A 23063-nucleotide genomic window follows, 5' to 3' on the forward strand; every position below is an offset into this window, starting at 1 on the left:
AGGAGGGAACAGAGGGACCACCCTCTCCAGCCCCAGAGACCCCTTCCCCCAGAGGTGGACCTACTAAGTGATCCAGACTTGAAAGCCCACACGCCACACCTTATCAGGGCCACAAGCTTTTATTGATGGGGGGTGACCCAGGAGGCTCCCCTGGGGCTCAGTTATGTGTGGGGGTGTTACCCATGGGGCCTTGGCTTTGTGGGTGGCACTGGCAGGAGCAGGGTCTGGGCTCAGAAGAAGCCGAGCTGCTTTTTTTCCTGCTGCTGCTTCCACTTGGCCATGCTGTAGAATTCCTCCTTAGACTTCCCAAAGATGTCTTGGAAGTCAGCATCTGAGAGGTAAAACTGTGGGGTGGGGGGTGGTGGATACAGGGGACGGTGTCAACTGAACCCAGAATTCTGTCCCACTCAGAGGTGTCATCCCTGGGCTCAAGGCTCTCCTCTCCCACCTCTGTCTGCCCCTCACCCCATCTGGAACACACATCTCCCTGGGCAGCCTCCCCCATTGCCCACCAGTAGTGGGTCATGCTTTGCACCTCCAGCTCAGTTTTAGGTGCATTAGTGCTGGGGCAGGAGTGGCACAGGGTCTCGGGCACTGACCTCCTTGTGGGCCGGATCCACTCCCTCTGGCAGGTCCTCGGCGGCCTGGTGCATCAGCTGCTCGCGGGGCAGGCCCCCGTTGATCATGGATCCGGGGCTGCTGTGGTAGCTGCTGGCGCTGGCGCTGGCGCTGGTGCCGCCCCCATTGGGGCCCAGCTCCAGCTCATTTTCTGAGCTGTCCTGGGAGCCCTTGAGGGCCTGCAGGGCCAAGGGGCCTGTCCCGCCATTGCTTGGCCATCTGGACAGCCGGAAGTTGTGGACTTCCTGTCCAGAGAGGGGATTTAGTCTGGGGAAGATGGGGGCTAGCTCCCATAGGAGGCCACACTGCGTCCACTGGCCCTCTTGCCTCCACCTGCAACCGTGCCTCCTACTAGGGACTGGCTCCTTCCCTGCCCATTCTGCCCGTTTGGAACATGCTCACTGAGCCCAGACCCCTGGGAAGCCTCAATACTCAACTGCTGTTATCTCAGAGATGGCAGCTACTGCTCTCAGGCTGCCGTCCACCACCTCTTCATAAGACTGCTTGTTCTGGGGGCAAGAATCAGGGCACGGGGGAGATGAGAGGGCACCATTGGGACCCAGGAGTCAAGACCAGGTCTCCCCACCCCACACTGGAGGTCCCCAGGCAGAGCAATGCCTCCTCAGTCTGCTCAGGGCAGGCCTCTCTTCCCCGAATTAGGGTGGGACCAAGGGGTTCAGGCCTCACTCACGGTCCATTTGTAGGGGTCCCAAGTGAAGAACCATCCAGTGAAGGTAGGAGGTTCATGGCTCTGCTTGACCAGCACGATGGGTGTGGCCTGGCTCCTCCCTGCTGGGTGGGTCTTCAGGTACTCCTGGCCCCAGGCCACAGCCTTCTTCTGCTCACTTGCAGCTTCCCCAAGCCACAGGAAGATCTGGCTCACAGAGGGGCCTGGCCTTAGGCAGGTGCAGGGGCTTCCCAGAGCTGTCCATTGCCTGCCCACCCCTGTCCATCAGATGGTCTCGGAGCCAAAATACACACCAGCCAACCAGACACACCCAGCAGGCTGGCCGCCATACCCACACACCCATCAACATGCCAGGTCACAGGCATACGTGTATGAATTCAGTCCACAAATATTTATTGAACGCCTGTTGTAGGGCAGACATTGTTCTCGGCAGTGGGGATTCAATAGTGAAAAAAATAGACAAAAATCCTTGCCCCTGTAGAGCTGTCGTTTTATTGGAGACAAAAAAATAAGTATAACCTATAGTGTATCAGGTGGAGAAAAATAAGGCAGGGAAAGAAGATAAGTATGGGGGTGGTGGGAATAATGTCATTTTAAATTTGAGTCAGGGAGGGCCTTACTGAGAAGATGACATTTGAGTCAAGATCTGAGGGAGCAAGTCATGTACTCTATGTCTGGGGAGAAAGTGGTGTAACCAGAAGAAACAACCCGTGCAAAGGCCCCGGGTGTGCCTGGCATCTTTGGGAAGCAGCGAAAGGCCGTTGTGTGAGCAAGCAAGGAGGAGAGTGGGAGCAAATCGGGTTAGAGAGTCGGGGTTGCCAGGCCGTGCAGGGCTGTCGTAAGGGCTTTGGTTTTGCTCTGAGTGACACGGGAGTCTACGAGCCTCATCACATTCACACAGTGTCACAGTGACACAGACACACACGTGATCCTAGCTACATAGACACGATCATCCATCACTACAGTCAGACAGCAAATTAGCCACAGACTGTCACTCATAGTCACACATAGTTACATAGAGACACAATCACAGTTGATGACACAGTCGCACACACTCACCTTGAAAAACAGCTTGAAAAACTTGCATACAGCCACACAAAAACAATTACCCAGCCACACGAATACAATCACTCAGTCTCACACCCACAGCCCGTCAGAGGCTCACACACACCATCTCACCGGTTATGGCTGGTCTGGCCAGGTACAGCCATTACACACAGCCACATGCCAAAAGGCAAATGCAGCCACACACAGGCATTACACATACACGCGGTCAGTCATTCAGTTTACAGTCATTCACTTGATACACATCAGCCACATGCACTCAGGCACCTGGAACCACACACCATTTTAAAGGCACAGGGAGTTACATAGAGCTACAAAACCCGTCACAATCACACACGGGTTCTAGACTCACAGTCATGGCCTCCTATGGGCTCAATATGACACAGAGTTGTCCATGGTCTCACATCCATGGTCACACAAGGCACAGGGTCAGTGTCACACACAGTCACACACTCCCCCGCAGCTTTACATGTAGTCATATGTCAAGCAACACAAAGTCACACTCAGACCCAATTACACAGATACAGACACACGCCAGTCGGGCAGAAGTGGCCACCTCACCTCGTGGCAGGTGTCTAGTAGCATGATGTCATGTTTGTCCAGGTTCTCTTGGCTAAAGAACACCATTTCGCTGAGGACCAGGTGACCCATTGGGCTGGAGCACTCAAACAGTCGTGGCTGGAAGTTGGTGACGTCCTCCGGGAGGCTGGCCAGTGTGGGCACAAGGCCGTGAGGGGCGCAGAGCCCTGTGCGCCCGTCATCCTGGGCCAAGCCAGCCCTCAGCTCAGCCCCGCCCCGTTCCAGGGGCTGGGAAATAGCTGCTCCAAGCTTGGGAGGTAGGGGCCCTCCTCTGAGCTCCACCCACCCCTTCATTCACTCCGGGAATGCCCTGCTTCTCTCTGGACCTCAGTGTCCCCACCGGTCAGTGGGGAAAGTAGATTAGGTGACCGTCTGGCCCCAGCCAGCTGTGGCACAAGCTGCCCCATGAATTTTCCCAGGAGTAGGTACCAGAAAGGGTCGGCTGGCTTAGTGGGCAGGCCTGAGCTGGAGCCCCGCCCTCCCTGGGAGCAAGGGGCTGCTGGTCCCACCCTGAGGTCCCACCCTCAGGCCCAGGGTGGGAGGAGGGAAGCTAAGCTGAGAGAGGGGGTCAGTAGTACTTAGGAGCTCAGGAGATTTGGGGGAGTTCAGTGCTTAAAACAGAACCCACAGACAACACAGAGCTGCCCAGGACTCAGCTCCCTCCTCCCTTTGAGCCCTCACTCTGTCCTACCCTCTGATATACACCTTGTCCATTTACACACCACACACACACATACTGGTTTTGCACACTGCGCACTAGGGTTTCTGGGTGGGAATTCCTGCCCGTTCTCGGGAATCTTTTTCACTTTTCCGTTCCCGAATCCGGAGAAAAGTTGGTCAGGAAATCGGGAAAATCAGCTCCTTGAACCCAGGTGGTAGGTAGTATCGCCTGTCACTTTGTGGAAACGATTCATTGTAGAGAACAGAAAACAGTTTGTATCTCGGGATTCGGGAATGGGAAAGCAAAAAAAATTTCCGAGAACAGGCAGGAATTCCTGCCCGGAAACCCTACTGCACACATGCTGTTTACCCACCTGTCATATTACACTACACTACTCTCTCTCAAAATTTCTCTCTCTGTCTCTGTCTCTGTCTCTCTCTCTGTCTCTCTCTCTCTCTCTCTCTCCACAACCCCAGGGACTGTGGGGTTGGAGAATGCAGGGAGCACATTCAGCCAGCAGAGGGCGCCGCTGCCCTGCTCTCCCTACATCTTCCTGCTTCAAGTTACCCAAGTGGGGAGTGAAGGGTGAGAGTGGACTGCACTCCTGGGAGCCCCTGGGAGTCCTCAGTTCTAGTCTGGCCTCCCCAGTTCTCTATGTGATCCTGCATTAGTCACCACCCTCTTTGGGCGTGTTTCCTCCTCTCCTCCCAACCCTGTCACCTCTTGTTGCTGGGGTAGGGAGCCCGGCCTCCCAGGGCCTCCCAGAATTGAGGAGGCTCCTGACCCTCCATCACTATGTCCTTGTTCTTCTCAGAGATGACAGTGACTACCATCCGTGCCATCTCACGCTGGTCACCGCTGCAGCCCTGGCAGGCAAAGAGCTGGGTCAGGCCCTGCACAGAGAGGGGTCTTCACCTCCAGCCCCCCCTCACAGGAGGCTCGGCTGATGGTGGGGACCAGCTTTGCCATGTGTGACCCCACAGGCCATCTCCCTTCCTGCCCCTCCCTGCCTCCGTCTCCAGCTGGTCAGGATCCACGCTGGGTCCTGAGCATGGGATGAGGACTCCCAGGCTTAGGGATCATTTATGGTTTACGCTGAAGATCAGAGAAAATTCTGGCAAACTGGAATTTTTCCAAGAGACTTGGGAAGGAGCATGTTCCTTGCTCAAGGCAGGAAGGAGGGGAGGCAGCCTAGGCCTGGCCTAGCTCTGACCTGTGGGCTCCCAGGTATACCTGCCACTTTGTAACTTCCCCCAGGTTCCGGAAGGGACACCATGGCCTCTCTCCCCACCCCCTCCCGGCCTATCTGAGGTTGGACCGGAAGTCTACATCTGCTGTGGAGTGGCCCTTTCCCCACCCGGCACCACTGCCCCAGGCGTGAATCGAGTGGTCAGGTTTGGGGGTACCTTCCCAAACCAGAGGTAGCAGATGCCGGCTGTGACCAGCAAGAAGATGTCACTGGAGTTGAGGGCTGAGGCCCGGGCTGGCACCTCCATGGTCCTGGTGTTGCAGCTGTCGGTGCCTTGCACGTGGAAGAGCCTCGTGGCAGATGCTGGCGGCCCCTTCCCGCTGTGCTCAGTGCTTCCCTACAAGAGGACTGGGCCTCAGGCTGAGGCAAGGCCTCCTGGGGCCCCGCCTCCCTGTCCCAGTGGGAGACAGGCTGCCTCAGGGCCCAGGGGACCCGTGCTTGAAGCCACCACTGTTTTCTGGACCATCTGGGTGTAAAGATCCCATCAGTCTCGGATAGGGAACGAGGCCTTTCTAAATGGACCCCTCACCCCATCTCTGAGGGCTCGGGGCATAGTTCCCTCAAGGCTTAAGGCGGAAAGTGGGGACCAGCTTTGCTCATGTGTGACCCCAGGCAAAGCTGGTCCCCACTTTCCGCCTTAAACTTGGTTTCCTTTCAATTAAACTTCCTCACCTGGGCCCCTGCTCTGTGGCTGGCTTGAAGGATTGGGGAAAGAAACTTAGGCAGGGAGCTCCTAGGCCTTAGACAAGAACCAGGAAACCGAGGTGGGGGCAAGGGGTGGTAAGCTGTGCCCCTGGCCTGAAGAGAGTTGTTAGTTTGTGTATATAAGGGCCACGGGCACGTGGAGGAGCCCGTGAGGCTGCAGCCACGGCAGCAAGGTGGGTCCTACCTGGAAGACCACCAGCTGGCCCTGGAAGATGGCGAGGAAGTGGGGCGGCTCACTGCCCATGGTCACATGCTCTTGCACCAGGGCCCCGTGGTACATGAGGTCCAGCTCCTCAGCATTGCTGTTCAGGGCCTTTATCTTGTGTTTGGTGGCCTGGTGGCCCTGCAGGCAGAGGTGGTGAGGGCCTGGAGCAGCTCTTAGATTCCAGCTCTGGGGCTGGAAGGTGCCTCCCCCCCTCCCCCCAGCGCACCTGCCATAGGTATAGGATGTACTGGACTTGGCCCATCTTCTGGTATGTGTAGAGGACAAGGTAGCAGTTGCCTGCATACAACTGTCCATGAAGCTTGGGGTGCACGGGCTGCCTGCTTATGTCCTGGATGCACCACACCTGGGGAACAGGGAACCAGTGGGTACAGGTGGCTCCTCCTGTGCCCAACCAGAAAGCTCTCCTCAGCCCCATCTGTGCAGGCAAGGGCCTCTCCCCAACTCTACACCTACCCCGTGCTCTGTGCTGGGCTTGTGCCAGGATCTGCAGGTGACCCTTTCCCCCATGGACCCCTGGGAACCAGCACACTGGTGCCGGCCTGCTCTCAGCCAGGACTCTGAGCTGGTATATGGTGCCGGAGACAAACAAGTGGTGAGGCCTCCACAGGCTGTCAAGGCAGACCTGACCCCTGCCACATACCACTCCCAGCCGGACCCCACCAGCCACAGCCCAGGTTAGGGGCACATGGGTCCTGGCAGACTGCTCGCTGCTCGCTGCTCAGGCCAGGGTAACTGAAGCTCGGCAGAAGTGAATATTCAGAACTCTTGGAAAAATTCCATTTTTTCAAGGGTCACTTAGAAAAGACAAAGCCTGTTCAAAGACTGAAGTGAATACACTTCCTCACACTTCACAGTGTGATTTCTTGTTCCTGTGGGTAGCGAGCTTGGGCTCCGGAGCCAGGCAGACCTGGTCAAACCCCAGGTCAGCTGGTGTTGGCAGTGAGAGCTTTCTGAGCTTAAGTTTTTCCCACCTGTAAAGCGAGGGTAACAGTGCCCTCCTTGCCATGGCGGGAAACAATGCCTGGGCATTCTGTGCCCACACAGAGTCCGGAAGCTATCTCTGGGGAAGGTCTCCAGAGCATCCAGAATCCAGCCTTTTGCAGAAGAGGCTGACTCCAAACACATGCCACCCAGGAGCAGCACCTACCTGGCAGCCAGGCCTCCTGGTCGGGCCCTTCCCCTACCTGCCGTCCATGCACCTGCTGGGAGGGAGCCCCTCCCTGCCTCTGTGCTGTGACCGGGGTTGCAGCACCTTCCTTCTTCTTTCCCTCCCTTGTCCTCCTCTCTGCTTTTCTGTCTTCCTCTCCATCTCCATCTGCCCCTGTGCCCGTGTGCCCCATCTCTCCCTGCTCTTCCTTCCATGTCCCCCCACCCACAACTCTGTCTCCTCCCTCCTCTCTCTCTCTCTCTCTCTCTCAGTCTCCTCTTCTCTGCCTCTCCCTGTCTCCCCTCCCTGTCTTCCTCTCCCCTCGCTCCCCCCTTCCTCCCCACCTTGCCCTATCTCCTCCTATCTTGGTCATCTTGCTCTCTCCCCACTCAGTGCCTCTGTCCATCTATATTAGAGCAATTATCGGAGGAGACCTTGGAGAAACAGTATTTCCTCTGACTTGGACCCACCTTGAGAACCAGAACCCCTCACATAGGCCCAGAAGTCCTGTCCCCAGAATTTCTCAGCATGCCTGCACCAGCCTTGGGGCCAGAAGGGACCATAGTTTTGCCCCCCTTTTGTACAAAAAAAACAAAAACAAAACCCCGAGTCCCAAAAGAATTAGACTCTGCCCAGATGACAGCCACGTCAAGAGGCAGCGCTGCCCCATACAGAGCCCGGAGGTGGTCCCCAAACCCTGCACTTCCCAGAACACTGGTCTAACACCAAACGGTGGCTAGAGGACAGTGTGACTGTATATTGGGGGTTGGGTGTGTGGGGCTGTGATTGGTTGTATGTGACTGTGTATCTGCTGTGCCCCTGTGGGTTGATGGTCATGTGTGTGACCAATCATGTGAGATGTTGAATCTGTGCCGTTACGTGCTTGCAGTTGTGTACCCGGCTGTGACTCAGTGCCATTACAAGGTGTGAGTATGTGTGTCTATATTACCATCTGTATGGTTGTATCATGCATGTGACAAAGGGGTACATCGAGGTGTCCGAGTGTTACTGTGCTGTGTGCCATGAGCGTGATGGGAGTGGCCGTGGCTGTGTGTGATTGCTTAGGTGTGACGTGTATGAGCCGGCTGTCGGCTTTGTGTGTGTGTATGTAGACATGCCCCGGGTGTCCGATTGTGTGTAGGTGTGTACCTGCGTGTACCGGGGTCACTTTAGCAGCCACACCATTTACCTGAAAACAAAGCCTACCTGTGTGCCCATTTCCCCCCAACCAAGCCAGGGCCCCCTCACCTCCACCTTCCCGGAACAGTCATCCACCATCCTGAGTTGAGCCGCTAATTCAGGTTGGCTGTGCAGCTTGCTCACATCCAGCTTTACTTGACTCAGTTTACCTGAGGGTGGGCAGAGGGCGTCAGTGGCGCCTCCTGCCCCTATCCCACCCCAGCAGACCCCCCCACCTTACCTGCCCATCATTCTATACGCCCCCTCCAACCAGGCCCCCTCACGCATCCTGCCAAGGCTCTGGGTGCTGCCCCATCCCGCAGGCCCCACCGCTCCCACTCACCCATCCCACCTGTCCCACCACGGTTCCTGTTTCTGTGCTGCTTGACAGACCACGTCCTGAAGAGCTGCTTGAATGCGGCAGACTCGGCGCCATCGTTCACCACCTCCACGTTGGTGTAGGTCGGGTAGCCCTTGGCCTGGATGAAGCCCTGGGGCGGGGCCTCTGTCAGGCGTGTGGACCCAGGGCCCACTGCTCTGCTCCGACCACGGGACCTGCTGCTCAGGCCGCAGGACCAGCTGAGCACTGAGCAGTAATTAACTGAGCTCATGACCCATTTTATGGAGCTGGCTCCGTCACCACCCACTTCTCCGAGGTCCCTGAGGACAGGCGGGAGTCCCTTAGTCTGAGCCTCGGGAAGGGCTGGCCATGACAACGCGTCACAGCAAAGGCAGAGGCCTGTGTCCCTTCCTGGAAAAGGAGGGACTGCCCAGTGTGCTAGGCTCCTCAGCTCAGTCCTCATGGAGCTGGCTCCGTCACTACCAACTTCTCCAAGGTCCCTGAGGACATCCCCCTTTTACACATGGTTGCTTGGGGACTTCTTCCCCGTCAGGGCTCCCAGGGCAGGCCACATGACCCCAGTACCCTAGACAGGGGCCCTGTGTACCCTCTCAGACTCCTGGGCGGAGCTGTGTCTCCTCCTCAGACAGAGCAGTTTGTCTCCAGGCTCAGACCCCAGGGTCGGGCCATGTCCTCCTCTGTCAGACAGGGCTCCCAGACCCCGGACCCCAGAACATGGATGTCCCCCAGCTTACACTTGAGGGTAGGGTGGTTTCCTCCCTCAGATCCCAGGGCAGGGCTGCCCACCTACCCCTGCCCGAGCCCCACGGTAGTGCTATGTCCCTCTGAGACAGGGCCCCACAGCCTCACCAGAGCCCGGCTAAAGGCAGCCCTTTTCTCCTGGAGGCTAGACATGCGTCCCTGCCACACGTAGATCCTGAAACCCCCCTGGTCTAGGATGTAACAGTCCTGGGAGCAAGAGGAGGGCTGGTCAGTAGGTGGTGCAGACTGGCTGGAGTTCTGGGGTAGCTGGGGCCAAGCCTGCCTCACCTCCTCACGCAGTAGGTCTTGGGTCAGCGGACGGGTTGCCAACTCCTGGATCACCAGGTCTTCACCCTTCTCGTAGACACTGGGAGACAGGCATCCAGATGTGGGCAGCTCAGCACCTCCACTCTAGCCCCTTTTACGCCCATCCCCCAGAGGCAGACGGCACTGGAGCTGGGGCCCTGAGCTGAAGTCTTGATTTCACTGCAGCCTTGCTGTGGAGCCTTAGGCAATTGCCTGGTCCTCTCAGGGCCTCAGTTGCCCTGTCTGTATAAGGGGTTTCTCTGAAAGGCAGCCATGCACGAGTACAGGCTGGGCCCAAGGTCCCACATGGCCTGTCCCAGAAACCCACGAGCCTTTTCTGGAGGCCTTTCTGGAGGCCCTGTGTTACTGCAGTAATGATGGACACGCAGGCCCGGGCTATTCCACCAACCCTGCCCGCTCCCAAGGTCTGCTCACTGGTACAGGCGGACATTGGCCTTCTGCAGCTGGCTAATACTCTTGTTGGCCATGGAGGCACACAGGTTGCCCACTCTGCGGCCCAGCACAGCTTCCAGGATCTCCATGAGGTCAGTGGCTTGGCCCTCATCATCCACCACACCGACGTGTGCACGGCCACCGCGCTCCCTGGCCTGGAGGCTGCAGGTCAGGGCCAGGCCCTGCGGAGCGGACCTGGCAGTCAGGGACTCATTCCCTGGCATGCCCTCCTCACCCCTCAGGCAGTCCATCCAGATCCTTCCTGTCACTGCTCAACTCCCAGAGGCAGGGGGAGAGCGTCTGGGGGTACCCCCAATGCAGGGTCTGGACTCAGCTTGCACTTAGTAGTTGCTTTTCAGGTTGTAGCAGAGAGCTAGACCCACCTCCTGGGGTGGCCAGAGGATGGGCACCTGGAGGACCGCCCCCCTCCCCTCGCCCTGGACTTCTCATTTCCCAGGGCAGACACTGACCCGTGCCTTCTCGGAAATGCTGCTCTTGGGCCCATTCCATTGGATCATCACGTGGCCCAGGTCCAGCAGGAAGATGTCATCCTTATTAAAGCTGTTCCAGGAGAGCTCCACCTGCCAGAGCCAGGTGGGCAGGGAGAGAGGCAGGTGTCATACCACCAGCACCCAGGTGGAGGGGTACTACAGCTGTGCCCACCTATGTGAGCATAGCTCGGCGTGTCATTTGTGTGCATGAAGCTGTGTGCAACTGAATGTATGTGTGGCTGTGACACCACTATTACCATGTGCAGGCACGTGTCTGTGTAACCATATAAGAGCTGGAGGGTCACTGTGGGTGTGCTGTGTGCATCTCTAGGCATGTGACGAGGTAATGCTGCATTTCACAGGGTGTGCACACATGTGTGTATACAACGGGGGCACACATATCTGTTTATCCATGTGTGTAGGTGTGTGTGTCCATGTACACCTGTGCATATGTGGGGAACAGCAAATGTGAACAAGTGTGTGATCTCATGGGTGACAGTGTATGTGGTGTCTGTGTGGGAACAGTGTGTTCTCCATGGATAAACATGGCTATCATCTAAACACAGACACAATGGAGAGTAAAAGAGGGCACTTATGCTAATCATGCCAGTGTAACAGGCAAAAGCCTCTGGCTGCATGGGGTTCCTGCATGACCAGGGATGTACGGTCACTGAATCTATAGGTGACAGTGCGTGAGCCTGTGTGGGATGGTCTGTGAGTCCCAAGGCTGCCACATACTATTCAGACAGTAACATGTACAACTCAGGTGGCCTCATTCACACAGCAGACATCAAACATCCGAATGTTCATTACACCAAACTCCTGTCAGATGGCAGCAAAATGTCTTATTCTGCCAACATCAGTATTTTCCATCAATTTCCTGACAGACGCAAGTAAGGGGCACTCTGTTCTAATTTGCGCAAGGGCATTCTGTGGGCTAGAGCGGCACCAGGGATAACAGTGGGAGACAGTGTATGTGCCTACGGGTGATAATGACAGTACGTACGAAAGCATACGTCTGTGCACCCCTCCACCCCAAGTCATACTACTGCCCCTTGTGCTACTCAAAAGGACCATCCAGGCACAGCACCTTGTCTGCCTTACCCCCCACCTCCTTCCAAGTTCTTAATATGCCCATGAGATGGATGAGGAAACAGGGTCAGAGGAGCCATGGAGGGGGTCGGGCTAACCGCCTGGCTCTGCCTTCTCTCTCCTCACTCAAAACAGGTCATCTGGGAATGCCGACAGCTGCGGTCCCCCACTCCCCACTCTTCTCTATACTTCAGTATATGCAGTCTGAGCTGAGTCTGGAGGTCAAGTGGCATCCCTCGCAGCCCTCACCTCGGTGGCGGACACATGTTTGCTCCCTTTGATACGCAGCAGTCGCTGGATGTTGTACGTGTTGGTCTCCACGTGCTTGAGGGCAGAGGCGAGGCCTCCCTTCCTGTAGCTGAGGAGGAACGGGGGTCCCACGTAAGATCATACACTGCCATGTGCGGGAGCGAGTGCACATGTGAGCACAGGCATGCACACATGTGGGGATATGCACGTGCCTGCTTAATACACGCGCGCGAGGAGATAGGAACATGTGCACACGCACATGGCTACACATGTGGGGGCAGGAGTGTACACTTGTTTATCCATGTGTAGACATGTGGACACCTGCACGTATATATGTGTGTGTACCCGCGAGGGCACAGGTTTACACATGCGTGCAGCTGTGACTACATGCATGTACACACAAACCTGCATCTCCACATAACAGTGCACCTGGGTACAGGTGGGGCACGAGTGCATCAGGAGTACCGGCGTGAGTGCGTGGGATTCGGGCAGTAGCATATGCGTGTGTGGTGGGCATGAATATTCACGCATGTGTGCAGGTGTGTTCATCTACAGGTGCACACAAATGGGCTGGCGTGTTTGCTACATGTGCATGTGTACACCGTGATTCCCTGAAAATAAGACCTAAGCGGACCCTCAGCTCTGATGCGTCTTTTGGAGCAAAAATTAATATAAGACCCGGTATTATATTATATTATACATGGTATTATATTAAAATAAGACCTGGTATTATATTATTTTATATTATAGACCCAGTATTATATTATTATATTATATTATATTATACCTTGTCTTATATTATATTAAAATGAGACTGGGTCTTATATTAATTTTTGCTCCAAAAGACGTATTAGAGCTGAGGGTCCGGCTAGGTCTTATTTTCAGGGAACACGGTACGTGTTCTGGTATACACCACATGCACGTATTAGGTTCAAAATATGAAACAGAAATGATCGAATATTGGCAATTTCCTATGCTTCAACCTAATATATTGCAACTATTAATTTAACACATATTTGAAGTAATTCACAGCAAAAGACATATTTGCACTGGGCACAGTAACATAAAAGCAAACTAAAACAACACTGGTGTCCATTCCTGGGTATACATCCAAGAGAAATGAAAAACAAATGTCCACACAAAAACCTGTGCACAATGATGGATGTTAACTAAACTTCTAGCGGTCATCATTTCACAGTATATGTAAGTCAAACCATTATGCTGTACATCTTACACTGATAGTGATGTATGTCATTTGTATCTCAATAGAACTTGAACCCCCCCAAAAGACTGATACTAAATGTTAATAACAGCATTATCCATAACATATAAAAAACAGAAACCACCCAAATGTCCATTACGTGATGAATAAATAAAATGTGGTGCATCCATATATGCATATTTCGTGTTATGTAATTCCATTTACATGGAATGTCCAGAATAGGGAAATCTATACAGACTGGGGGCAGGAGTGTTGGGGGAAGTAAGGGATGCTGTTAAAGGATATGGGGCTTCTTTTTGGGGTGATGAAAACGTTCTAAAATTGTGATGGTTGCACAAATCTGTGAATATACTAAAAAAATCACTGAATTGTATACTTTAAATGGGTGAGTTGTATGGCATGGGATTTGTATCTCGATAAGGCTGTTAGTCATCCCAAAGCAGCCCACACACTAGGGATGAGGGACACAGTCCCCCAGTCCGCCCAGCCACCGCAGGGATCTGTCCCCTCACGCCCCGTCCCCTCACTCACACGACTCCTGGGTGGAAGTAGCTGCGGAAACAGTCGGACTCGTAGCCTTGTACTTCTCGGTGTTGCACTGTGGCGCCACCCAGCGTCTCCTGTAGGTGCTGCACAAAGGTGCCGGCAGCACCCTGCGCCTCTGCACCGGCCTTCTTTCCAACCCAATAGTGCAGGTCTCTGGCTGCCCCCTGGGTGGTCTTCAGGCTCTGGGGGACCTAGGGCCCAGGTGTTTGTGTATGTGTGTGTATGAGGAGGGGCTGCAGACTGGAAGGGGGTGCTGAGGACCAAGGCATGAGTGGAGACCAAGGCGAAGGTTGAAGATGTGCCAAGGGCCTTGGGGAGACTGGGTAGGAGATCTAGAGGAGATCTAGAATGGAGAGGGAAGGGCCAAGAGGCCTCAAAGGCAGCAGACCCCTGTGCAATAGGATGGTTGGGCTCCCAGTCTGCCTCTTCTCAGGGTGGAGCTTACCCTGCCCCATCAGACTCCCAGCTGGGCCATGCCACCCTCTCAGACAGACTCCCCAATGCTCACGTGGAGGATAATGTAGCAGTGTTCCTCGAAGAAGTTCCCATAAGCCCTCTCGGGTACGGGCACCATCTTCAGGTTCTGGGAGAGGAAGGTGACTAGTGACAACTCAGGAGACACGCCCCCCTGACCCCCACACACACCCAGGACCCTCTGGGGGCGGGGGAGGGAGTTCTGAGTTGAGGGGAGGGAAAGGCTTAGTCCCAGAGACCACACACTTTCTGTGGCACCAACTCTGCCATCTGGGCGGGCCCCTCACCTCGATGATCCATATGTGGAGGTCCCTACGGCTGTCGATGGCTGGGAGGCCCGGGGTGATGTCCATCCTAGGCCAGGAAGGAGTGAGGGAGGAAACAAGAGCCAGAGTTCTCAGACCCTGGTCGCCTGTCATTTGGGCTCCAAGCAAGAACTCTCCCGGTCAAGCAAGCACCTTCATCATAGCACATGCCTTTCATTAGGAGGGCTCTATAAACACACAAATGCCAGCAAAGCAGGACAGGTCCTGCAGACATGGGCACACAGAGACTTTGCAAACAGAAACTTGGTCATGCTCTTGAAGCGGGGCTGAGCTCTGTGGACAGGGATAGGCTTTGAATGTAGGGACAACCTCTGCAAACAGGGCGTTAGAAACAGGCTATGCTGAGAGACACAGGACCCACAGTCAGGACAGTCAATGTAGACAGTGATAGGTTACACAGTCAGGCAGATGCTCTGCTAGTAAGAACAGACTCTAGGGAGGGACAGACTCTGGAAACAGAGACGGGCTCCTGAAATGAAACTGAAGCCTGTAGACAGACAGGCTCTGCACGCAGGGACAGAGCTGCAAATAGACATAGGTTTCTCAGACTGTTAGGAACAGGCTATGCAAAGAGAAAGGGCACCTGCAGAGAGTGAGAGGCTACGTGGATAGAAAAAGGCCCTGCATGCAAGCACAGGCTCTGAAAACAGGGACAGCTCCCTCAGAAGAAAGGGAGGCAACAGGCAAGGTTTTCCTGATGAAAATGAGTTCTGCAGTCAGGGACCATCTGTGTGTATAAGGATGGCCTGTGCAAAGAGATACAGACTCTGTCCAGGGAAATTCAGACAGGCTGGGCAAACAAGCAAAGCTTGTAAACACTGGGAAAAAACAAACAACCCCCCCCCCCCAAAACTCTACAGACAGTCACGGCTTCTGCAGGTATGGAGGAGCTTCGCAGACCAAGAAGGACTTTGCAAATGTGAATGAGGACAAATCCTTAAGACAGGGGACTCTGCATAGGGACAGGCTCTGCAGATACGGGCAGAGTCCACATCTACATGGATAGGCAAGGTCTGCAAATAGGCAGAACATTTTCCATCTTAGAAGTGCTTCCCAGACAGAGGAAGGCTCTTGAAAGAGGCCAGGGGCAGCCTCTAGGCGAGGACAGCCTTGGGAAGCAGACTCCAAGCTTGCCTAGAGGGTGATGGGAGCTTGCCTAGAGAGTGATGGGGATGGCAAAGTCATGAGCTGGGCAGAGAAACCCAGGCTCTGAGAACAAAACACAGGCTCTGCAGAAAGAGTTTCTATAGACAGACTCTGCAGATAGGGAGAGGTTTTGTAAGCCCACACAGGCTCTGCAAACAGACAGGCTCTTGTTAACAGTGACGGCTCTTCAGAAGAGATGGCAGGATTTGCTGAAAGGAGCTGCAGGGAAATCAGCTTTGTGATCAAGCACAGATGCCCCAGACACGGGGAAGATCTTGAAACAGGGCTGGGTTCTGTAGGGAGCCTGGTTTCTGCAAACAGGAGCAGGCTTTCTAGAAAAGGATGCGCTTAGAAATAGATAAAGCTCGGTCCATAGGGACAGGCTCTGCGAACAGGTCCACATGGAATTAGGAAGAGTGTGCGGGAGGCACAGGCTCTGGAAACAAGGATGTGCCCTGCAGAAAGTCACAGGTGCTCCCAGGTAGACACAGTGACCTCGACAGCGATAAGCTCTTTATAGGAACAGGGCCTGCAATTGACACCGTTTCGATCCAGGGAAATTCAGGCAAAGGCCCCGAAAAACGTTACAGACTGGACAAACAGGGCTCAGGTTCTACAGACAGAAGCAGGCTCGGAAATCAGAAAAGACTGCAAACAAGGACATCGTCTAGAGACGCATGCAGAGGAAACAGGTTCTGCTGACAGGGACAGGCCAAGCTTTGCAAATGGGAACGGTGTCTTTCGGCAGAAAGCAGTGTCCCAGAGAAGGGCAGAGACAAGCTCTGTCGACAGGGTTAGGCTGTGCTCACAGCCTCTCTCAGACACAAGGGGAGAGGGACGGACTGTTTAAAAAGACCCAGGTTCTGAGAAAACAAAAGATTGAAAATAGACACAGGTTTAGGACAGAAACAGGCTCTGTAGGCAGACAAAGGTTCCACAAACTCAGGACAGACTCTGCCCGGGAAGACTGTCACCGAAGACTGTGACAGACTCTGCAGCAAGTGACAGGCTTTGCTGACGGGAGCACGCTGCATAAATCGTAAGCACCCTTAAATCCTTGAAACAGAGCTGAACTCTTAAGACATGCTGGCTCTGCAAACAGCAACGTAGCTTGCTGGAGTTGTGCTCTGCGGTACTGAGTGTGCCCAGGAGACGGGGGTGTGGAATGAGAGGTGTCTGGGGAGGACCGGGGCCCTCGATTTTTGTTGCATGTCCGCACGGGACTCAATGACCCCAGCTTCCCAACACCGCTCCTTCAGACACCTCTGTGTGAGGTTTGCTCATTCCTTCATACATGGAAATTCTTTCTAGGTCTAACCTCAACCCTGTCAGCTACAACTTTTTCTTCTTGCTGTTTTCCTCGACAGACCCAGAAGTCACTTCTTTCTGAATTTCTCAGTCCCGGTGGCCCTGGGGTTAAGTCCTCTCCCTTCCCCACTCCCCCCCTCAGGGCGTCTTATCAGCAGGACGAACACCCTTGGCTCTGCTGACCCTGCATGACCAGGGGAAACAAGGCCGGAGAGGAGATACAGAGTTACAGAAGCAGAAGCATAGCCACCGGTGAAACAAAGTGGCTCGCGTTCCTCACACCTTTGTCCAGGCCCCCGAGGGCAGGGCTCACGCCCTGGTGAGCTCACGTACACGGTGGGAAACACCCATCCTCTCAAAGAGGGCCCAAGTGGCCAAGGAAGTGAGTGGGGGTGGGGGAGGAGCTGCCCAGAGCAGGGTGGGCAGAGGGGGCAGTCCTGCCAGAGGAGGCAGGTGACGGCTGCATTTGTCAAAGCCTGGGCCTCTCGGAACATGCTCTGCATATCACATATGATGTTGGTATGGTCTCAGACCCTCCTTAGAGCAGAGGATTCCCCAAGCCCTGCTTTCCTCGTTTACTGCCAGCTCCCAGAAGGTACTCAGCAAACAGTTGTTGAATGAATGAAACCTGTAGCCTGTGACTGGACTGAGTGAAAGCAGATGGAGAAGGGAGTCCCGGTGAGCTCGAACTGCACCCAGAACTGCTGTTGCCGTTGATGCCTGTTGGTGTGACGGTGACACGATTCCCTGGCAGACATGGTGACTATGTAATGGTGGTGTCAAGCAACAGAACACAGGTGATGATACCAAGTGTGAGGCACAGCGACATTCATTGGTGACAGGCAGAAGCAGTGACCAGTGACAGCGATCAGGGCACAAGCAGGCCGTGAGCTGAGGTACCAACTCTGAGCTGTAGGTCATGCAACAGCGTGAAACAGTGACAGAGTGACAGGAAGACTGTCTGGCCTTGACCCAGAGGCCACCATGTGGGACAGGAAAGTCCAACAGATAGGAAAGTTGGGACTGGGCTGGTTTCACTGGGCGGGGACAGCATCATGTCGGGGGAGGGTGCCCCAATCCACACTCAGCTCTAGCCTGGAGGGCCAAACCCTCAGGCTCCCAGGACCTGAGGCCCTCGTCCCCTTGTCATCTGTGTTCAGCATCTTCCAACTGGGTTCTGGGGGGATGGAGGAAGGGATGCTCAAAGCGTGGGGCCACTCTTTCCCCTAGCACCCCTCTGTCCCCCAGGCAGTCCCTTTTTCTCTCAGGCAGGTTCCTTCCCTCCCCAGAGAGCACCTCTAAATCACCAAGCTCTCCCACCTTCAGGTGTCCCCTCTTTTCCATGGGGAAGTCCCTTCCATCACCTACCCTGAGAGGGGACCACTGCCCTGTGTCCTCTCCCTCCTACTGGAAGCCCCCTTCTTTTCCCTGGGGGCTGGGCCCGTCTACTCCTCCGGGCCCCTTTTCTCTCCCAGATGCCCAGTTCCTTTTCTGACACATCCTTCTCTCCCCTGATGACCCCTCCTTTCCTGTGTGGCCCTCTGTCCCCACAGGGCCCTCCCTTCCTTCCTCACATGCATCCTCCCTCCCCAGGGGCCCCTTCTCTCCTGACTTTCTCCAGCTTCCTCCGCTAGAAGTCCCCTTCTTTCCCCTTGGGTCCCCTGCCCCCACCCCTTTCCTCCCCCAATGCACCTGCTCTCCCCTGGCCTCTCCTCTCTTCTGGGCTCTCCTCCTACGCAGGGGCTCCCTCCCTTTTCCAACATTCCCTTCTTTCCCCCAGCCCCCTCCCTTCCTGGCACCCCCTCCCCCCTACCCAGATTCTCTCTCCCTCCTCTGGCACCCCTTTCTCTCCCCCAGGTGCTCAATTCCTCATCTGAGATATTTGTGAAAGGGTGGACCCTGAGGTTACTCTGCCCGACTTCCAGGAGCGCTGCCGGCGGGGGGTGGAGGAACGGAGGGCCAGGCGCTGGTCTCCAGGTGTACCCACTCTGTGGGTGGCAGAGACCCCCACCCACGTACAAACCGCCACTTTCTTTCCCGTGGGCCACGGCCTCCCTTGCCCCCATCAGTGTTTTCACTGGTTGAGCTGCTTGCTGCCTCCCCACTTCTGCCGGCTCCTGCGCAAACCTGAGCCCTGTGCCCCCACACTGTACACCCCTGATTCAGCACAGCCCTCCCCACCTAGCTACCTGGAGCCCCATGCCCCCTCCCTGCCAGGCCTACCTGCTGGAAACTGCTGGCGCCTTCGCCCTGCCTGTGGGCAGTGCTGGGCCTGGCACAGGGCCAGGCTCTGCCCACCTCCCTCCTCCTCTGTAACTCAATCTCTGCTCCCGCCCTGCAGGACACACCTCACTGCTTGGCGGGCTGGCCATTCAAACAGTCAGTCCCTTAGTCAGTCGACAAATATTGACCCAGCTCCCTGAGAGCCAACCCTCTGTCTGCTCAGGGCCATGGCTGGTGGGCCAGGCCTCACCTCCTGGGGTCTGGTGCCCAGAGAGAGCAGGGGATGGAGGCCTGGGCTGGGCTCGGGTGTGGGTGCAGAATACACCGTGACTTCCCTTCGGGGAGGGCAAGATGGGCTCCTGACCCCTGACACCCAGAAGGTCAGGCCACCCTAGCAAATTTTAGGAGGAAGCAGGACCAAGACTGGCCAGGGTGCAGGGGTGAGGAAAAGTCTGGTTCTGTGAGACCCAGGTCACTTCAGGAGGTGGGGGAAGGTGGCCAGGGCTCTCTCCAGCATCTCTGCTCCCCTCCCCACCCCCAATTTGGGCTCGATGCCCAGCACAGCCCTCCCCTGGGAGCCCTGATACCCATCGTGGGAGAGGCCAGGCTGCCTTTACACAGAAGACATCTCTCCCACATCTCGGGCTGCTCCCACCTTTCCTTTCTGATTGTAGGCTGGAGAAGGTGCTGGAAATGAGCCTTCCAGAAACTCAAGGGGCATGGCCCCCCCTTACCTTAGGCCATAGGCCTCAGTTCCAGCCACAGCTCAGCCGGTATGGATGCCCCTTCTAGGATGCACCGCTAAAACCTGCCATTGGCACCAAGACCCCTGTCCAGCCCTCACCCCCATGGTTCTCTGTCACAGGGTAGAGGGAACTCCAGGAAATCTGGGTCCATCTGAGCCCCGTAGGACCTACTGCCAGTGTGTGACTGTGTTTATCAGACAGAGTTAGTGTGTGAAAGGCCTAGGTCAGTCCCTATGTGTGTCTCCCCCGTGGGACAGAATGCCTGTTCAGTCCTCTGCTCCGCCTGCGCATACCTGTTTCCCTGTGCCCAGCGAAAGTCCATGGACTCACTTCTCTCCACTTCCTCATCTCAGGGTCTCTCACTGTCCACTCTAGCTGGTCTTTATCCCCATAGTTCCTAGAAATGGCTCTTTTCTAGTCACCAATGCCCTCTCTTGCCAAAGCTGGCCGCTGGTTCGGTCTGTATTTTACCCTCCCACTCACCTAGCAGGGACCCTGCTACAACTCCTTCCTCTTGAAATAGCCCACAGCCCAGTTTTCTCCCTGCCTCACCTGCCCTCCGTCGTTGCCTTGGGGGCCTTTAAATGTCAGAGGACACAGGGGTCTTAGCTCCAGTCTCTTCTCTGTTTTCTTTCCTAGTTCTAGTCCCTAGGCTGTAAATACCACGGAAATGCTAGCATCTCTTCAGACGCCGACTCCCGAACCCCATCTAACTGGTCACATCACTCCTGGGACATCTGACCACACTTGACTTCCACGCAGGCCTCTGTTAGAGCCACGTCTTCTGAGCCTCAAGGAATGGCACGAACGTCCAGCTGGTTGCTCAGGCCCCAAACTGGGAGCCATCCTGGGTTCCTCTCCTTCCCTCCCACCCACAGGGAAGCCATTGGCCTGTCTGATTCATCCTGGTAACTGGTCCATTTGGATCCTGAGCCTGGCCAGCCTTTTCACAACTCCTGCCCTGCTCCAGGAGCCAGCCTCTCTCACCAGTTGGCAGTTTGAGCCTCCCTTGGTGTCTCTTGGTCTCTCTGGTCTTTATGTTCATTCTCCCACAGTAGGCAGAGGGGTCTTTTAGCCATAAATCGATCATGCCCTTCACCTTCCAGTGGCTTCTATAAAAATAAAACCCCAAATTGCCCGCCCCGTGGCTGCATCTCATATCACTCTCCCCATCGCTATGTTCTAGCTGCAAGATTCTTTTTGTTCCTTCAGACCCCAACCTCACTGTAGTCTCTGCACCTCTGCACTTGCTGTTCCCTCTGCCTGAACCTGTGCCCTAGATCTTCCCAAGGCACCTTTTCCACATTCTGGCCTCAACCAAAATGGCGCCTCCCTGGGGGAGCCTTTCCTGACCACCTTAGCTCAAGCATTCCCGGTCCCCAGCCATTGTCCGCTTTCCTTATCTTCTTCGTGCTTTCAGAAGCTGATGACCTTATTGGTTAGGATCTTGTTTGGTAGCTGTGACCCCAGTGACAGTGTGAAGCCCTTGTGAGCAGGACCTTGCTCATGGCTGTATCTCCTCGTCTAGAGTGGTGTCTGGCGCACAGCAGTTGCTGAATAAATGTTTGCTGACATGCTCTTGTGGCCTGTACTCGATTGGGTGGGGGTGTGTTTGGACCCTTTGCTGGGGTCTGTCCTGAAGCCAGGCCCTGGAGTTGAGTTCTCACTAGATCAGATTCCAGCGCTCAAGCACTCACTGGCTGAATGACCTTGCAGATGCTTCTCTCAGGTTTTTCCTGAGTTGACATTTCCTCCTCTGAGAAGGCAGGGGAGGTAGCAGCCTTCCACCCGCTGTGGGCAGGACACCCTGCCTGGCACCATGCAGCCTCAGCAGCTTAGTGAGGGGAACAAGAACCTTTCAACACCCCTCCCGTCAGAATTCTCTGTCTGTGGGACGCTGAAGACCTTGGATGGGCAGAACTGTCCTACTCTAGAACAGCCCCACCCTGTAACCAGTGATCCCAGGCCCTGGAGAGATGGCAGTGGACCCTGGGGCCAAGATAAGCAACACTGCTTTGTGTCTGGTGTGGACACTCTCCAGCTCATGGGGACATACCCAGGGCACAAAGAGAGGAAACCGAGACCCAGCCTAGTGCACACAGGCAGGCTGCTACAAGGACAAGGGGAGGCCCTGCCTCTCCCTCCTGCCTCTCCTAGAGCAAGAGGGGTCTCCACCACCCCTTGGCCACCCTCCCATGGATCTGGGCCTAGAGTCAGAAGGGCACTGAACCTGGCTTGCCTCCGGGAGCACGGCCCTGGCCATGACACCCTCCTTCTATTGCCTCTTCCGGCCCTGCCCCGTGGCCTCACCCTTGCGGCCCACTGCCACCATCGCCCAGACTTGTTCCAGGGCTCTTAGCTGTTACTTTGCTCTTTCCCGGCTTATCTTGGCTTATCTTCCAAGGCCCCCACCAGCTCTGGGTCAATATTGACAAAGGCAGCGGTGTGGCCCGGAGTGGGCGGAGCCGGAGCTGTAAGCCAGGCCCCGCCCTCAGGCTCCCTCAGCTCTGGTTCCCAGGTCTCACCTGAGTTCCTCCCAGACAGGTGCAGAATGTCGCCCCCCGCGAAGATCAGGTCCTGCAGTGGGGTGCGCCCCTCCGAGCGCAGACAGGGTGTGGGGTCGGGAGTGGGACTGACTCGGGTCCTGGATCCCACTGCTTGGAAAAACACTCTTGAGGAGAGCAACCGTGGGCCCCGTGGGTCCCCCACGTCTGGCTGCAGGCCGCAGCGGAGCCGTGAGACGATCAGCAGGGCGTGCACGGCCGGAGCCACTTACCCGGAGGGCGCCGTGGGAATTTCGAGCCCGAGGAGGCGGGGCCAGTCGCTATGCCCGCGGGACCTCCTCTCTGACAGGCCCTCTGGAGTCTGAGGATGGCCCTAGGTTCCCCCAAAGGGGTAGGTGTCACTTGCCTGGCAAACCCGTGTGGCCCTGCCCAGCCGCTTGCACACACCCTATCCAGACAGCAGGGTCATCTGAGCACCTCCGCAGGTCAAGCTGGCTGTTACTTGGGGAAGGGGGTGGCAAGGCTCAGTTCCGTTCCTGGTGGGCAATGTGACCCAATGTGAAGTGGGTCGACTCTGCTCCCCATCTAAGTCTAAAAGCAGGGAGCTGTTAACCAGTTGGGGCTCTTACCAGGACCCCTCTCACACTTGCCTTGGGAAAGGCTCCCAGGGCCCCTCTGGGGTTTTCTCTATACTTTTCTGGGTTTCCTGAAGTTTTAGAGATGAATGTGTATGACTGGTCTTTCAGGTAAAACCGTAC

At 55.7% G+C, this 23063-nt stretch overlaps 1 protein-coding gene across 3 annotated transcripts; it reads right to left on the reverse strand.

Annotated features, from left to right (window-relative positions):
• Positions 1 to 116: 116 nt before the first annotated feature.
• VILL (villin like) lies at positions 117 to 22577 on the reverse strand. 3 transcript variants are annotated; one of them, XM_033132650.1, is made up of 20 exons: positions 22327 to 22577; positions 14340 to 14406; positions 14087 to 14161; positions 13564 to 13769; positions 11811 to 11919; positions 10449 to 10559; positions 9961 to 10160; positions 9508 to 9586; positions 9328 to 9426; positions 8461 to 8608; positions 8187 to 8287; positions 5997 to 6134; positions 5750 to 5908; positions 5018 to 5197; positions 4332 to 4477; positions 2933 to 3077; positions 1310 to 1492; positions 1056 to 1127; positions 600 to 863; positions 117 to 344 (listed from the first exon to the last, which is right to left on the reverse strand). In XM_033132650.1, the coding sequence occupies exons 2-20, from the start codon at positions 14403 to 14405 to the stop codon at positions 231 to 233; spliced, it is 2595 nt and encodes an 864-aa protein (XP_032988541.1). In that variant the 5' UTR covers position 14406; positions 22327 to 22577; the 3' UTR covers positions 117 to 230. The 3 variants fall into 3 exon arrangements, with proteins under 3 accessions (XP_032988541.1, XP_032988540.1, XP_032988539.1); XM_033132649.1 differs by lacking the exon at positions 9328 to 9426 and having other exon boundaries at positions 231 to 344; positions 8470 to 8608; positions 22327 to 22446; XM_033132648.1 differs by lacking the exon at positions 22327 to 22577 and having other exon boundaries at positions 231 to 344; positions 8470 to 8608; positions 14340 to 14405.
• Positions 22578 to 23063: the final 486 nt, after the last annotated feature.

This window comes from Rhinolophus ferrumequinum, chromosome 17 (assembly GCF_004115265.2).
Source record: "Rhinolophus ferrumequinum isolate MPI-CBG mRhiFer1 chromosome 17, mRhiFer1_v1.p, whole genome shotgun sequence".
In the NCBI taxonomy this organism is placed as follows: Eukaryota; Metazoa; Chordata; class Mammalia; order Chiroptera; family Rhinolophidae; genus Rhinolophus; species Rhinolophus ferrumequinum.

Coding starts and splice junctions, on each gene's coding strand:
- VILL (XM_033132650.1), bottom strand. CDS start 14,405: ATGGACATCACCCCGGGCCTCCCAGCCATCGACAGCCGTAGGGACCTC. Junction 8,288..8,460: donor TGGTGGGACAGGTGGGATGG/GTGAGTGGGAGC, acceptor GCCCACCCTCAG/GTAAACTGAGTCAAGTAAAG. Junction 5,198..5,749: donor GCCAGCTGGTGGTCTTCCAG/GTAGGACCCACC, acceptor GTCCTCTTGTAG/GGAAGCACTGAGCACAGCGG.